The sequence below is a fragment of the Meles meles genome, chromosome 12 (genome assembly GCF_922984935.1).
Source record: "Meles meles chromosome 12, mMelMel3.1 paternal haplotype, whole genome shotgun sequence".
NCBI lineage: Eukaryota > Metazoa > Chordata > Mammalia > Carnivora > Mustelidae > Meles > Meles meles.
This window is the reverse complement of record NC_060077.1, coordinates 43,212,074-43,230,110: the sequence shown is the minus strand read 5'-3', so window position 1 is coordinate 43,230,110 and position 18,037 is coordinate 43,212,074. Positions and strand designations below refer to the sequence as shown.

Sequence of the window (18,037 nt, the reverse complement as noted above, 5' to 3'; positions counted from 1 at the left end):
ATGTATCTATCTATCTATCTTTCACCCTGGCCTGTCAGTTCCTTGCTCACCTGTTCCAGTAGCCTCATTCATTTGAATTCTTCCATCCATTTTCATAGTATTCCCAGGCTTTTTGTTTTGTTTTGTTTTGTTTTTGAGAGGGAGAACATGCGGGGAGGGGCAGAGAGAGGGAGTGAAGAGAATCCTAGCCAGGCTCCACACCCAGCCCAGAGCCAGATGTGGGGCTTAATCTCACAATCCCAAGATCATAACCCTAGCTGAAGTCAAGAGTTGGTCCCTCAACTGAGCCATTCAGGCACCTCTGAGATAAAATTTTTATATAGACTACTCTCTACGCACAGCCAGATCTCTCTTTTTTTTTTTTTTAAAGATTTTATTTATTTATTTGACAGAGAGAGATCACAGGTAGGCAGAGAGGCAGGCAGAGAGTGTGAGAGGGAAGCAGGCTCCCTGCCGAGCAGAGAGCCCGATGTGGGACTCGATCCCAGGACCCTGAGATCATGACCTGAGCCGAAGGCAGCGGCTTAAACCACTGAGCCACCCAGGCGCCCCACAGCCAGATCTCTTGATGATGAATTATTCTTACTGACCCACCCCCCCCTTTTTTTTTAAAGATTTTCTTTATTTATTTGACATATCACAAGGAGGCAGGGAGAGACGGGGGCAGGGGGTGAGGGGAAGCAGGCTCCCTGCTGAGCATAGAGCCCGATGCGGGGCTTGATCCCAGGACTCTGGGATCATGACCTGAGCTGAAGACAGAGCTTTAACCCACTGAGCCACCCAGGCACCCCTTACCCACCTTTTCTTTCTCAGTTCTCTTGTCCTAATTCCTTTTATCTAGCATAGATGATATGAACACTTCTTTGCAAGCTATCTTTTCTCCGTTTCCATTTGGGATAATAGTATGATGTTCTATAAATTGAGGTATTTGGAGGAGTGTTGTTGTATTTAAATTTTAAAAAACAAGTGTTAAATACATATATTTTTTTTTAAAAGATTTTATTTATTTATTTGACAGAGATTACAAGTAGGCAAAGAGGCAGGCGGGGGGTGGAGGGGAAGCAGGCTCCCCACTGAGCAGAGATCCTGATGTGGGGCTCCATTCCAGGACCTTGAGATCATGACCTGAGCTGAAGGCAGAGGCTTTAATCCATTGAGCTACCCAGGCGCCCCTATATATGTTATTCTTTAGCTTATTTTTCTCACATATTTTCACAATCAGTGGTATAACTAAAGCCTTTTAACTTGTTAACTCATTTCAGACCACTTCCTGATGAACCTAAACATCTAAAATGTGAGTTAAAAGGAGGAAAAACAATACAGATGGGCCAAGAGCTTCAAGGAGAAATAGGTTAGTATGATCTGCTTTTTTCTTTAAAATACTTCTATAATATGTGCTTACATTTGTGCTTTGGCATATGTGATCTCAAGGGAAAGCTTTGATTTTATATGTATTTATTGTTTTAAACTCAATGTTGGAAAAGATGGCTGTATTTCATTGTCTTTGCCTAGGCTGACATAACTTTAAAGTCAGTTTGGCAAAAATAGTTTCATGGAAAAATTGACTTTTGTTACAAGTAATAATATTTAATATTACAAGTGTAAAGTAAGTGTATGAATGGATTCATATCAATAATCAGTGGATTATTTTTCTTATACCTAGAATATTACATAATACTAAGTTATTTTCTTCAAAATTTGATGGTAAAAAAATCTGATTAACGTCAACACCACGTTAAATATATAAATAGAAATGTACTTAAGTAGAGTCTTGATTTTTTTTTTTGGTGATTATAAAAGAAGTATTATTACTTCTTACAAAATAGTACATAAGAGTACAAAGTTAATGGTTTTCTAAGCATAATTTTAAATGTTCAAATGTATTTATAGATGTTTATATCTTTTACCAAAAGATAACTTTAGTTTTAAACTGTCCTTTTTTATGTAGTTGTAATAGTTACGGATCAGTATGGAAATCAGATACAGGCATTTTCACCAAGTTCTTTATCTGCCTTGGGAATTGCTGGAATTGGACTTGATAGCTCTCATTTGAAAACTACCTTTCAGGTATGGCTTCTTTTCATAGCAGTTGGCTTATACCATTGTTTTACAATTAACAAAATTTGGGGAGAACTGAAATAACTGAAGTTTGATTTTGGTGTTTACAATGCAGAATCATGAAAGGCGTCATAAAGGTTTTGTAATGACAAACGTTGTACACAAAAAATTGAATAGCATGAATAATTCCCATGTTCTCATCACTCAGTCTCAATAATCATCACTTTCCCCTTTGCTATCTGAACAAATTCCATACATTATATCATTTTATCCATAAATATTTTAATATGTATATAGAAGTAGTTTTTCTTAATTAATAAAATTTCTTAGTGCTTACATCCTGCATTAAATAGGATATGCTAGGGAAAAAACTAATTGGGTGGGTTTGCAGCTATGCAGCTAATTGCGATTAGCTTGAAAAATAAGAACTGCAGTGGAATTATTTCAGTTCAAAAAAGAAGCAAGCATGTACAATGTATTCTGCTTGGAGAGATCAAAGGCAAATTTTGGGGGGAAAAAATGTTTGAGTTGGACCTTTAAGGAACCTTCCAGGCCAAAGCAGATGAAAGTAGAAATTCCAAGGCCAGGTAAAGTTGAATCCACTTAGAGCATTTAATGCTTTTTAAGAACTCTTATTCCTTTTAGAGCCTCCATTATAGTTTCTAACTTGAGGAAGTAATCACAAGAGTAGCTTCTTTGTTGCCCTTCCTTACTAGAGTTTCTGTTTTCATAAATGTGTTCAACACAGCTCACTGTATCTTAACAGTGCTGAAGAACTTTTCATGATGTTTTGTTTACTTGACAGAGATAAGGGTTTAGTGTTTGACTTTCAGGTTCTTCCATTATTTATCTTCACCCTATGTATGTCTAAATCAGAAGATAACTATGTTTCTGCCGTTATGCGTGAACAGTCTCTACTTGAAGCACAAACACCCATCCTCATTCAATAATTTCTCCTAAATTGTAGCCTGGCTTCCTGAATTTTCAGCTTTCCCCATCTGTTAGATTCCTGTCAGCGTGTAAACAAGCTGTTGTATCTCTTATCTTAAAAAACATATTACCTGTCCACCCCACCCCCACCCCCAGCCAAAACATCCTTTTGGCCCTAATTCCCCATTCATCTATTGCTCTGTTTCTCTTTCTGTAGTATAACTACTCGGAAGAGTTGTATGTATTCTGTTCCCACATCCTTTTCTGTCATTCTCAAGCAAGCCACTCTCATCATGTTTTTTTGGTTTTTAGTTTTTATACTATACTTGGTTTTTTGTTTATATACTATATGCATTTTATACTATCAGTTTGAACTTCCATTTCCTCAGTATGCCCTAAAATATTCTTAAATATTACACCAAAGCATTATCTCACACCTTTATCCTCTCATAGCTCATTATTCTTCAACCAAGGTGACTTACTTTCTTCCTATTATCATTTTACAACAGATACATACTATCTTGACCCACTCGCAAACACTTTCCCCAGTCTCTGCAGAAAGAAAATGGAGCCTTCTGTTTTAAAACTATTTATTTATTTGTTTGTTTGTTTGTTTGTTTAAAAGATTTTATTTATTTATTTGATAGAGATCACAAGTAGGCAGAGAGGCAGGCAGAGAGAGAGGGGGAAGCAGGCTCCCCGTTGAGCAGAGAGCCCAATGCGGAGCTGGATCCCAGGACCTGGGATCATGAGCTGAAGGCAGAAGCTTTAACCCACTGAGCCACCCAGGCATCCCTGTTTTACTAATATTTAATTTGTTTTCCAAATATTGAAAAATTCTGTGCCCATTGGGGTTTGGGTGGAAATTAATTTGAATTATTTTTGCAATGTCTTTCTGCAGAAAATGTTCTACAAACAGTTGTTTGAGAATGTAAAACATGAAATTTTAGCTCTGATTTTTAAAATCTGATGGAATAGATAAGTACTCACAGGAATTTAAGATGACAAAATTACTAAGGGTAATTGTTGGAATGTGAATAGTGTAGTGTGCTCCTGCCAGTAATGGAATTGGTTTTTATGAATGCATCAGGCTAGTTTCATTGATCCGCATTAATAAGATGTGAAACAGAGATTGAGCAATAACAAATCGAAGCCTCTACCTTCTTGGGAGATCACCTTATAATGGGAGTAGTGCTCAGAAATGAGTGCTATAAAGAAAAATAAAATGGGGTAATGGAAATAGTGCCATTGTATAGAGTAGACAGAGAATACCCCTCTGATCAGGGTATCCTACATGGGAGACTTAAAGGCCATGTAGTTTGGTAAAGAATTTTTGCAAAGAGCGGGAAAGAACAAGTGCAAAGGGTATTGGGCAAGCACTTGCTTTGCTATTTGGGGAATAAAAAGGAGACCATGTAAATAAGAGGGAAATTAAGAAAAAATAAAAAGGACTTAGCCAGAACCTTTTAGATGTCTCCCTCACAAAAAAGAAATTCAGTTTCTCTTCTCAAGGAAATGAATTTCATAGTGTGCCAGTATTGGTATGTGTGCAAGTTACTTGTTACTGTTTTATGCAGAAACATATCTATATGCACATGGGTAAATGACAACATTTTCTTGCCTTTTTTTTTTAATTAAGCATAATATTCTATCTTTTCTTGATGTACCTTTCTTCACTAGGAAAATACACAAAGTATAAGTGTAAAAGGCATCAAATTTATTCCAGGCCCTCCTGGAAATAAGGATCTTTGTTTTACCTGGCGTGAATTTTCTGACTTTATTCGAGTGCAGCTAATTTCTGGACCACCAGCAAAGCTTCTCCTTATAGACTGGCCAGACTTAAAGGAGGTAAGTAACTCTGCCTCGTTTGAAAGAATTTACTATCGCATGACTTATTACTTTCAGATTATGAGTGGATCAGAATAGATATATTGTGGAAATAATAACAAATAGCAATAGTAATAAAAAGACAAAGTAATACGATTTTTATTTTTATTTTTTTTATTTTTATTTAAGATTTTATTTATTTATTTGAGAGAGAGACAGTGAGAGAAAGCATGAGAGGCGAGAAGGTCAGAGGGAGAAGCAGACTCCCCATGGAGCTGGGAGCCGGATGTGGGACTCGATCCTGGGACTCTGGGACCGTGACCCGAGCCGAAGGCAGTTGCTCAACCAACCGAGTCACCCAGGCACCCAGTAATACGATTTTTAATACTTCATTATTTAATTTATCACTTGTGTTCTCATTTGTTAAAAAATAGTGTAATAACATCGTGATGAGAACTATGTAATGTACAGAAGTGTTTAATCACTATATTGTATACCTGAAACTAATATAACTCTGTTAATTTTACTGGAATTAAAATTAAAAAAAAATTTTTTAAATGCTGTAATAATTGACACCTTAAAAATTTTATTACAGGGACAGCTGGGTGGCTCAGTCAGTTAAGCATCTGCCTTCAACTCAAATCATGATCCCAGGGTCCTGGGATCAAGCCCTGTGTCTGGCTTCTTGCTCACTGGGGAGCCTGCTTCTCCGTCTCCCTCAGCCACACCTCCTGCTTATGCTCTCTCTCACTTTCTCTCTCTCTCAAATAAAATTTTCAAAACATTTTTTTAAAAATGTATTATAGGAATTTTCAAATTTGTGAAAGTGAAAATAGCATAATGAACCCCAAGTTTCAGCAGTTACTATTTTTTCCCAATTTTGTTTCATTGTTCTGTCTTACTGTCTTAAATGTTTTCTCTGGAGTTTGAAAAAGCATATTAGGTATCAAGTAATTATATGCATAAAACCTTGGTATACCTTCTTACGCAGGTAGTTAAATCTTAAATACTGATTTTGGAAATGTCTGTTAAATATGTTGAGTTTTAACTAAATGTTTAGAATTCTGATTTTAAAATGTTTAGATGTTGGTATTCAGTTTTGGTCTAACAGGGCTTTACCTGTTGATATGAAAGCTTACATTATTATTTTTTTTTTTTTTTTTTTGCTGATAACTTTTTTATTTATTTGAAAGATTTTATTTATTTGACAAAGAGAGATCACAACTAGGTAGAGAGGCAGCCAGAGAGTGGGGGGCAGAGAGCCCAACAGGGGACTCGATCCCAGGACCCTGAGATCATGACCCGAGCTGAAGGCAGAGGCTTAACCCACTGAGCCACTCAGGAGCCCCATAGCTTACATTATTTCCTAAAGGAAAATGAGCTTATATCACCATAGTAATGGGTGAAATTATACTGTTAAAGGAGCAGATCCTCTAAGAAAAGTTTGTTACCTGTGTCTTAGTTTGAGATTGCCCTTTTTGATTTGTGAGTTTAAGATAAACAAGTGAAGACTATGAGCTTTAAAATTTTTTTCTATAATACTGTCTTGACTGAGAAGTTTTACTAAAAAGCCAGTGCACTTATTTTTATCTGGGAGCATTTATACTGTGTAAGTTAATATATTCTTTGTGCCCAGTGATGTCAATAAAGGATTTGTTGGTTTACTGTGTTATGAAATAATTGTTAACTTTTGAGGTGGAAAAAATGTTGGCATGTTCATCTTTTAATATAACTTTGTGTTGGGGAATGTCAAAAATAATGACAGCTTAACGTAAATTTCATATTAGTTGATTTGTAGATACCATTGAAATCCAGAAGTTTTTAAAACAAACTGATTTCTCACTTTGTTAGAGATATTATTATATGTAGATAAGGCTGTAAAAGTATCATTGAATATATAAGATTCCTAAAATTTCCTAATTAATTCTTGACCCACCTTCCCCCAACAGGATCTGAAGTGGAAAAAGGGAACTGATTTAACACTAACATAAGTGGAAAAAAATATGTAAATGTTATATTAACATACACATCTCTCTCTTTAATCTTTACATGATGTATTGTTATCATTCTTATTTTATAAATGAAGAAACAAATCCTGAAACATTAAATTACATGCCTGTCAGAGGGCAGATTTGTATTTATAAACATTTGATTTTTGGATACTGATTTTTTTTTTCCCACTTTTTCCCAGATAATTTTATAACTAAGAGCTAAGGCTATAGGTTGTTTATTAAAGAATATTCTTTAAAGTAGTTACTGTTTGATGGGTAGACAGTTAATGTGATTAGGAGTAAAGTACAATGATATGTTTGCATTTGGAAGCTGTCATCAATTTTTTAAATTCAGGCTTTTAATAAATTTCAGCAGATGGAATATAGTCAACTATAGCCATGTAAACTTTGTGATGGTCAAACATTTTAAGCAAACTAGTCTCAAGGGTATTTTTTTTTTTTTAAATCAAGTCCTATCTGAAATACATGTTTAGTTTTTTCCCCATTTTTAGCAACCTTCTAACATTATTTGGTAATCAACTACCTCCAGTAAACTGGGGATTGGAGGAAGTAGAGGGAACATTATTGATAGAGAGATGATAAATCAGCTTTACCTTATCGCTGGTCTGTTCTCTACCATCTTCTTTTCTTTTTTTTAACTTTTAAAATCTGACCCCTTAGATTGGAACTTCTTTCAGGTTTCTTGCTAGACAATGTGTTTCCTTTGATATGTTTAGTATTAATAGGGTCAACAGGCAAATTCCCAGAATTGAATAAGCCTAACATAAACGAAGGAAAAAACAAGAGGTGTTTTAAACAAACTAGACAGTGTAGATTATCAGCAACTAGTCTATTTAAGGAGCAATAGAAAGCTGTGGCAGAGTGCTGACAATTGACAGAGGAGATAAACTATAAACAGCCAATACTACATCTGAGAACCTCAGATAATCTTTACTTCCTTCGAAGTCATTCTGATATATAACTTTTAGGAATGTGTTAGAACTAGTAATGTCAAAGGCTTCCCCCCCTTTATTATATTGTTGATAATTTCTATAAGAAAATGATCACTTGTAACAATATAATTGACTTTCAAAAGTTTATTTTAATTGGTAAAAGAAGCTGTTTTTAACTAGAACAGAGATAAATTAAGCAATCATTTAGTAAGTGTACAAGTAGTACATTACATCATTACATCATTAGACAGTAATTACATCATTAGACAGATTTGTTTAAGTGCTTCTTAAAATATTTTTATTTTAGTCCATTCCAGTGATTAATGGAAGAGAACTACAGAATCCTCTCATTGTTCAACTTTGTGATCAGTGGGATAATCCAGCACCTGTATCACAGGTTAAAATAAGTCTCATGAAAGCTAACAATTTAAAGGTAAGTTTTAAACATCCTTTACATAATTTTCATCCACTTAGAATTTTGGGTTTCATTGTCATGATAATGTTGTTAGATGTCATATTTTTAAAAATACAGTCTTATATAACCTTTATTATTGCTTATTTTAAATCTTAAAGATTTTTCATAATTATTTTGAGGAAGTCAAGTTTATATCTTTCAAGCAGTGTAACAAGGGGTAACAACCTACAATTATGATTGAGTGGTTATTCTACAATACTAATAATATTTGGATTTCAGATTAGGATGAATAGATAATACCGAGAAGATGAGTAAAGACAAATGTAATGACCTGCAATATGGGTTAAGGAACAGGTATTATTTGGGAAACTTAGAAGCTAAGGGTAATCAAGAAAAGTCATATGAGTACTTGTCTTCTAACATATCTTATTGAGAGCTACCAGGACCTGGGCATAGCTGCTAGACTTACACTGAGTTGTATTCTGGAGTCTGAGGCAAGTGTGAATATGGCCGTGTAACATTTGGGGGCAAACATAGTGCTTGATACCAAGAAGTCCAAGATTATTACCTGTTTACATGAGCACTGGGGTAGCCAGCTGTTGAGGTTCTAGTGGGGACTTTGGGTGCCTCATACAGAGTTGGAGGGCCTTCCTGTGAGGGGAAATGGGAGAAGCTGCCCATTGCAAAGTTATGTTTTGACATAGTTTGTCTTGTTGAAGGAAATTAATTTGTCCCAGTCAGGTTGTTCCGAGGTAACACAGAATTCCCTTGGATTATATTCAGCTAGGCTTAAGTATGCCTCTACGAACATTTTATAATTTTAGTGGATGAAAACAGTTGATATTATGTAAATATACAATTCTTTAAAAGTAATCCTGACAGTAAGAATTCTAAAAGGGATTTCCAGGGACCTGACAAGTTGATCTTAAATGTCGTACAGAAGATTAAAGTGCCAAGGATAGCTTATGATCCACATGGACTTGTTTTCATAGTAATCAGGATCAGACATCTTAAAGCCTGTCTTAAAAAAAAAAAAAAGACTATGATATCGCTTGCTATATAACCTGAAATAGAAGGCTTGCTTCTCTGCCTTAGTAACAAGAATTTATGACCAGATGGAAGAAATACTTTGAAAAAGATGCATTGAGAGACCAGAGGGTAGATAGGATAGGTACAAATATAGGATTTTATTCTGTCATTTTGATTACTCACTTTTGCCTTTTGCTTTTTGTTTATTTGCATGTGCCATAATTATCTATTTTTTAAGTTCTATTAAGCAGAAATGGGAATTAAGGCTTAGGAGAGATTCTGCTACAACTGTTTACAAATTCACTTTTGTTCTTATTGTTTGCTTCTAGAAGAGTTAAACTGATTATTTTCTACCACAAAAAAGAATATTATTTTTTACTAAACTAGAATATTATTATAGTTTCTAGAGAAGCATTTATAGAAGACTGAGAGATTCTTCTAACTGATGATTAGTACCATTGATTCTTTTTTTTTTTTTTTTAATTATTTATTTATTTGACAGACAGAGATCACAAGTAGGCAGAGAGGCAGGCAGAGAGAGAGGAGGAAGCAGGCTCCCGCTGAGCAGAGAGCCTGATGTGGGGCTCGATCCCAAGACCCTGGGACCATGACCTGAGCTGAAGGCAGAGGCTTTAACCCACTGAGCCACCCAGGCGCCCCAGTACCATTGATTCTTAATCATTTGAAAGTGAGCTTGGTTTTCTCTAAGAGGGTCACACTGCAACAGAGATATAAGGAGCATATCTGAGTAAAAGTAAAGAGAAAGATGAAATAATGGACATGGTATTATGATTTCTTGACTTAAATATATATTTATGTTTATTTCACCTGTGCCATTCCCCACAATCCCCAGTTTTAGAATATAACTTCAGTGTTTGTATAACCAAACCTCACTTGAAATATCAGTGTTATTGAAAGAGTGAACATTGAATTCTGCAACTTAAAAACTGAAATACACCAAATTATAGTTTAATTGATGAAGCTGAATGATGATTGTCCTTTGAGTTATGTAATTACTCAATGTGTAAATAATCACATTATGTAATTATAAATGAGTTATGTAATTACTATAATTACATATAGTATAAATTATAAATTAAATATAAGTATATAATATATATATAATATAAATAGCAATATATGGATATACAAATATATATAAATTATAAATACTATATTACTATAAATGTATTATGTAATTACTCAGTGTGTAAATAATTACATTATTTCTCTAGTTCAGATTAGGAAATTAAAGATTATAGAAGTGTGTGCAAATATAATTTTTAAAATAGTATTGGAAGAAAAGAACATTGTAATAGAGGAAAAGAATTTGGTCTCTAGAATTTTCTAATTAACTGTTTTGTTTTGTTTTTAGCTCACTCCTTCAAACCAACAACATAAAACAGATGAAAGGGGCAGGGCTAATTTGGGAGTGTTCAGTGTTTATGCCCCTAGGTAAGAACCAAAAGTTTGATAGTTATTAGTATTACAGAGATTGATTTTTCTTATTCCTTGAAGTTAAGAGTAATAATTAGCCTTCTATTTAGTGTTAGAAAATGTAACTAAACAGGAATAGAGAGGTTTTTAAAATGAGGTAAGCTTTGTATAAACTGTCTTAGAATTTTTAAGTTATAATTAATGTAATTTGAATCCTTTATCTCTTTTTTTCCCCTTGTTAGAGGAGAACATATGATGCAGGTTAGAGCCATCTATAACAAGAATATCATAGAAGGACCTATAATTAAGTTAATGATTCTTCCAGATCCTGAAAAACCTATTCGTCTCAATGTTAAATATGACAAGGATGCTTCCTTTTTAGCAGGGGGTATTTTCACTGGTGAGTAAGTCACAAATCTCAAATTAATTTGTAATGATAATTTGCTTTTTTCATTAATGGAATAAATTATCCTAGATGTTCAGCATGATACAAAAGCAAACCTGCAATAGTCTTTTAAATGGCAAAGAAAGTACATTTGACTTAGCTTTATCTTCTTTCATCTCTATGTCCTACATTCCCTTAATGATCAAGAATAAACTGAAAGTTTCTTCATAAACTGAGAACCTGTTGTAATTGAGTTTGTGCTTGTCCATTCATTGGATTGTGAAATTCTGCAAAAGAGACATGAACTGCTGCTAAATGGCAAGAACTATGTGGGCTCTACTAAATAGATTGTAATGTCATCTTCAACCAAATAGAACCAGGATTGCTTAACTTAATTTGGATGAAAATATATCACATCAGAATTTATGATTAAAGATATTTCAGACCAAAAAAAGTTTCCTAAATATCTGCTATGTCCAGGCACTATAATATTGGACTCTTAATTCCAATAATGTATATGACAGTTTCCAGTGAGTTCTGTCTAATGCAGGAGACACTTAACTAAGCAAAAAATTTCAGTGGAATGTAGCCAGGTGCCAAGTCAATAGGAAATGGTATTTATTACAGGTAATTTTTTTTGAAGACCTCTATTTCCCTAAATGGATGCATACCTATACATAGTTATAAGCAGTAGAAACAAGCAGACCAAAAAATTTAGATTAGAAAATAAACCATTTTTATTAAGTTACATATATATGTAGCCTTTATACTCATAATTTTAAATGTTTTGGGAGCTAAGGCCTGTTTCCTGTGATTAAAAAATTATATCCATCATATAGATGCCAAATGAATGTTAAACATAAGGGAAATACTATATGTAATAATAGTTTAGCTGCTGTATGCTATTGAAAAGCATAAGACAAAATAAACACTGTATTCTCAGAATACGTAAAGCATAAGAATTTATGACCAATTGCCTTTACTGTAGGTTGCTGAGTATCCACAGTCTGACCTTTTTGGTCTTGCTTAGTAGAACTTGCAGCATTGCAGACTGTGAAAATAAGACAAGGTAATAATAATAGCAAAGATGTGTGTGTTAGATTTCTGGAGGAGATGTAACACTAAAGAGAGTTGTTTGTCATGACTAGTATGTTTTTATAGACGGATTATTGTGGAATGCTGATTACTGAAAAGTTTTGTTTTCTTCAGAATCTCATTAATATTTAAACAAGATGTACATTTTAAGACATAGAATTATTTAACCAAATCTATTATGTGAACTAGAAAATAATTTTTTAATATTCACCATGACAGATTTTATGATTACTGTTATTTCTGAAGATGACAGTATCATTAAAAATATTAATCCAGCACGTATTTCCATGAAAATGTGGCAGCTGTCTAACAGTGGGAACCGACCACCAGCAAATGTGAGTTCTGGAAAGCATTGTAGAAGTTAAAAGTAGCTCTTACATTTAACCTAAAATTAAATGTAACTTAATGTAAAAATGCACTGTGCATATGCTGGAGAACTAGACATTAACCCACTTCATCACTTGAGATTTTAAAAATATATCAGAACCTATCTCAAAATTAAGTGTTGATGCCTTTGAAAAAGAGTAGCCTACATTGTGATATTTCTTAAAAGTTTTAAAGATATTTTACATTTAAAAATTATCCAAAGGATAGTGGCATAGGGCTAAAAGCCGTTGAATACCACTAAGAGATAATAGGGTAAATGAGATAGTAAAGAGATATGTTGATACATTTACAGGGTAGAGAAGGGAGGGTAGAGTGGTGAGAACACTTTGAGGGTCTAAAGCAGCACAGTCCAATAGAAATAGAATACAAGTCACACACGAGATATTTATATTTTTCTAGTAGCTACATTAAAAATGTAAAAAGAAAATAAAATTAATTTTAATGTAGTTTTAACTTAGCATCAAATTAACATTTCAGCATGTATTCAGTATTTTAAATTTGTTAAATAAATTATAAACACATAAAAGATTGTAAAATTAGATTTTACATTATTTTTTGTTATCGGTTCTTTAAAATTTCCTGTGTATTTAGATCTCTTTAACCAGATATATTTCAAGTGCTCAGTAGTCACATGGAGCTATTATTCACTACCATCTTGGACTGTGTAAATCTAAAATAAATCTCAAATTTAAAACTAAACCATATCAGAATGTCTTAATTTAACAATGCCCTTCAGGATTTATGATTCATTTCAATTACGTGTTTAGGAAGCTAGCTTCCTAAATATATACTGTCCCTTTAAGCTGTGGCTAACTTAAAACTATGTCACCACCATGGAGATCTATTGTGTGCCCTTTAATAATGGTATGTCATCATGTAATCACAGTATTGAACCTTAAAGTGTATTGTAGGGGTATATACATACAGGTGTATGTGTATGTATTTGTAAATCCAGATGTGATCTCTATTTGCATTTGGTGAAGGTAATATTAGTTTTCATCTTGAATATACTATGTTAAATGTGATTTCTCCCTCCCCACCTTTGCCCCTACTTCCCTTTCTAGGCAGAAACATTTAGTTGTAATAAAATAAAAGATAATGACAAGGAAGATGGCTGCTTCTACTTCAGGTAATTCTTAAATCATTTCATATTTTTATGCATAATTTGTTACAAAGTGATTTTGGGCTTATGTTTGCTCAACTTGGGAAAAGTAATTTATGATTGAAAAGAAAATATTCTTCATATCTCTAAATTTTTCTCAGGAAGTATTTTGAGAAAATTTGTATTTGTAAGCTTTGTAAAATGGTTTGGGGAAAGACTGTTGTGATATTTTATATTAGCTTTCAGAACTATGAAAGCCATCCAAAAAAATTACGTTATGTTGTCAGACCACTTTACAATATGTTATTATTTAGGAGAGTTCTGTAGTTCAAAACTTAAATGTTACAAAGTGTAAAACAAATTGAACTAGTTTTTTTTATGGTTTACTTACATTACTTTGAATTGAATTCACTGAAATTGTTGCTTCTGTGTTCCAGACCGTTACTTCAAAATATGAAGGTTGGCTTTGAATAAACTATGTCCAAGATTTCTTTCATTTATTTTTTAAATGAGAAATGTTCTTTTAACTTTGAGATTAAGTTTTGTTTCTTGAAATGTATTAGTCTCTTAAATCTTGTAGAAAACAAGAGGTGCAATTATAAACATTGTTACAATAATACTAGCGTTTATAATTGCCTGTGAATTTACCTTTATTGAGATCTTTGTTTCTCCATATGGTTTCACGTTATTGTCTGTTCTTTCATCTTACTTTGTAGTATTTCCTTGAACACTTCTTACAGGCCAGTTCTAGTGGTAATGAACTCCCTTGGCTTTTGTTTATCTTAGAATGTCTTAATTTCCCCCTCACTGTTGAAGGTTGGTTTTGCTGGATATTGTATCTTGACTGAGGGTATATATATTTTTTGAAGCTTTTTGAATACATTGGTCCATTGCCTACTGCCCACTGTGCTTCCTGAGAATCCCTTGTATGTAATGATTAACTTCTCTCTCACCAGTTTCCATATTCTGTCTTTGTCTTTTGAAAGTTTGATAATGTGTAATTGGTATGTGTCTTTGAATTTATTTTACTTGGAATCCTTTGAGTATCTTTAATATTTATATTCATGTGTTTCATCAAACTTGGGAAATTTTCAGACATTCTTCAAATATTTTCTCTTCCCCTGGTAAGAGGGGACACTTACTGGCGTCCCAGAGATCCCTGAGGTTCTGTTCCCTTTTATTCAGTCCTTTTTCCTTTCTGTTCCTCAGACTGTAATATTCATTATCTTCAAGTTCACTAATTCTTTTTTCTTCCTGCTTAAGTCTGCCTTTGAACACCTGTATTGAAATTTTCACTGAAGTTACTGTATTTTTCAGCTCCAAAATTTGTTTTTGGTTCCTTGTTAGGTTTTCTCTTTCTTTATTGATAATTCCATTTTTTTTCTACATCACTTTTATTTTCTCCACATTTTCCTTCACTTCTTTGAGCATCTTTAAGATAGATGTTTGTTGTTGTTGTATTGTTCTTGTTTTGAGAAAGAGTGCTTGAGTTAGGGGTTAGGAGCAGAAGGAGAGGGAAAGAATCTTAAAGCTCCATTATCACAACACTGAGATCATGACCTGAGCTGAAATCAAGAGTCAGAAGCTTAACACACTAAGCCATGCAGGCACCTTTAAGATCGGTTGTTTTTTTTTTTTAAAGTCCCTGTCTAGTATATTTGCCATCAGGTATCTGAAGAACAATTTTAGTTGACTTATGTTTTTACTTTGAATGGCCGTTTGTCTTGTGGCTTTTTGTTAAAAACTAGACATTTGTATCTATTAATATGGTAGCACTGGAATTCAGATTCTCTGCCTCACCCAGGGTTTGCTAGGTTTAATTTTTTTTTTTATTGTTTTTCTGATTGTTATAAGCTCTTTGTCATGGATCAGCTTAGGTGTAAACTTACGGTCTTCTCATGTCTTTTCTGACCCTTTCTCTGGATATGTGTAGTCACTTTCTAGTTTTCCCTATACATGTGGTTGTCCAGTAATGTCCTTTAATGTCTGATTTCTAAAAAGGAAGAGGGAAAGACAGAGTCTGGCCCTTTAAGTCTCCTGGAAGTTACTTCAGCTGGAGGATGAGGACTTCAGCAGTGGGGACGATGCAGAAACAATGGCTATTTGCATTTTTGTTTGCTCCTCTCATCAGAAGCAGCAATCAGACCACAGATCCCCAGTATTTGGAGTATAGGGTCCTTTTGCCCACTCTCGTTCCTGTAAGCTGTAAACACTGTTCCAGGGACATAGATTTGTGTGCCATGGGTCTGGGAGGTGGGGAATGAGTAACTACTACTGTACTAAGAGCTGAAATTGATCAAAATTAACTGCAACTTACTATCCAAGTTTTTAGTAAGTTTCAGAGTTCCAAAATAGTTATATCAGACAGATTCTGCCAGTATAATTATTGTCCAGACAGGGAGACAGGTACCTGGTGTTTTTCTACTCCCTGGTCTTCCCAAAACCCTTCAAAAATTTATTTTTAAAATTCTTTTGTGATCATTCAGTAGGGTCAACATGATTATTATATTAATATAAGGTTATATTAATTATATTCAGACTAATTGTACCAAAGGACTAGTTTGTTGTTTTTAAAAAACTTTTTAATCTTTCATAGATAGATGCTCTTTTCATTTAAAAAGAAAGAGATCTTCTCAGTGTGTACTTTTTGTTAAGGCAATGTCAGATAGCTATGTGCTTCTAGATACTCTGAGTTTTATTATCTTGTGACAGACAAGTAACAAAATATACCATCACTGTCCTTACTTTACACTATGCTAACAATGCCTTAGGTCTTTAAGCTGTACTCATGTTATTGCATGGGACTGATTCAGACATCCAAGAAAACATATACTACCTTCCTTTCAGTCTGTTAAATTATCTTATAGAGTATAAATCTATTAAAATTTGTGATAATTGTGCAACTTCCTTGTATTTCAAATATTTGTCTTAATTTAATCTTATTTTAGGATTCCAGGATATCAGAAGGAACATTTAGGAAATCTTTTTTTTTTTTTTCTTAAAGATTTTATTTATCTATTTGACACAGAGAGCTCCCAAGTAGGCAGAGCAGCAGGCAGAGAGAGAAAGAGTGGGGGAAGCAGGCTCCCTACTGAGCAGAGAGCCCATGCAGGGCTCAATCCCAGGACCCTGAGACCATCACCTGAGCTAAAGGCAGAGGCTTAACCCACTGAGCCACCCAGGTGCCCCTAGGAAGTCTTTTAAAAATAGTCCTACATTTTAAAACTATAAAGAAGTAGCAGTTGGGCAACAATGTGAATATACCAAATGCCAATGAATTAGACACTTAAAATGGTTAATTTTGTTTTATGTGAATTTTACCTCGGTAAAAAGAAATCTTGGGGGGCGCCTGGGTGGCACAGTCGTCCTGTGATTGAGCCCCCTTGGATAGGTTCCTTGCTCAGCGGGAAACCTGCTTCCGTCTCCCACTCCCCCTACTTGTGTTCTCTCTCTTGCTGTGCTGTCTCTCTGTCAAATAAACTGTGCTGTCTCTCTGTCAAATAAATAAAATCTTTAAAAAAAGAAAAAAGTTGGGGTGCCTAGGTGGATGAGTTTGTTTTAGTTTCGGCTCAGGTCATGATCTCAGGGCTATGCTATTGAACCCCACATTAGGCTCCATGCTCAGTGGAGAGTCTGCTTGAAATTTTCTCTCCCATCTCCCTTGCCTTCTTCCCCTCTCCAAACTTGCGTGCACAGGCGCACGTGCTCTCTCTCTCTCTCGCTCTCAATAAATAAGTAAAATTTCTAAAAAGTGAAAATCTTAGCTGTGTAAGGGAATGGGCAGAATAGAGGTAGGGAGTTAAAATGTGCAAACTTGAAGTTATAAATAAAACATGAGGATGCAATCTACAGTTTAGAGGATATAGTTACTATGTAACAACTTTGTATGGTGACTGATGGTAGCAAGATTTATTGTGGTGATTACTTTCTAGTGTATATGAACGTTGAATTACTCTGTAGTACCCCTGAAACTAATATAATATTGTATGTCAGCTGTATTTCAATTAAAAAAATAAAATTTTAGAAATGGTAAGTCAGAAGGAAAGATTTTTAAAAATCATGTACACTGTCAGTTATACATGTGACATAATAAAATATATTTCCATATATCGGGTATATTTGAATGCATGAAAATATTTGAGTTCCTAATGCATGTCAGTCACTGTGTTTGGTGTTCTGCATGTAATCTCAGTTTTTAAACCTTTTAAACCTTTTAAAAACATAGAAAATTCATAAAGTTAAAAAGTCACAGTTTTGTGACTTTCTCCCATAGTGAATTTCTGTGTGACCACTACTGAAGTCAGGAAATAAAAGATTGCCAATACAGGGGAAGCCCCACCTTGTGCCCCTCCCAGTCATTACCTGCTTCCTTCCTTAGTAGTTTGGTTATCATCCATCACCTTAAATAACTACGAATTTTTTTTTCTT

General features: G+C 34.2%; 1 protein-coding gene across 2 annotated transcripts in view; it reads left to right on the top strand.

Annotated features, from left to right (window-relative positions):
- SMCHD1 (structural maintenance of chromosomes flexible hinge domain containing 1) overlaps positions 1–18,037 on the top strand; it is a 152,894-nt gene that overhangs the window by 85,031 nt on the left and 49,826 nt on the right. For both annotated transcript variants that reach the window (XM_046025087.1, XM_046025086.1), the window contains exons 27-34: positions 1,263–1,351; positions 1,949–2,067; positions 4,669–4,836; positions 8,067–8,192; positions 10,579–10,658; positions 10,883–11,040; positions 12,340–12,455; positions 13,572–13,636. In XM_046025087.1, the coding sequence (XP_045881043.1) occupies positions 1,263–1,351; positions 1,949–2,067; positions 4,669–4,836; positions 8,067–8,192; positions 10,579–10,658; positions 10,883–11,040; positions 12,340–12,455; positions 13,572–13,636 (921 nt within the window). The remainder of the gene's footprint in view (positions 1–1,262; positions 1,352–1,948; positions 2,068–4,668; positions 4,837–8,066; positions 8,193–10,578; positions 10,659–10,882; positions 11,041–12,339; positions 12,456–13,571; positions 13,637–18,037) is intronic.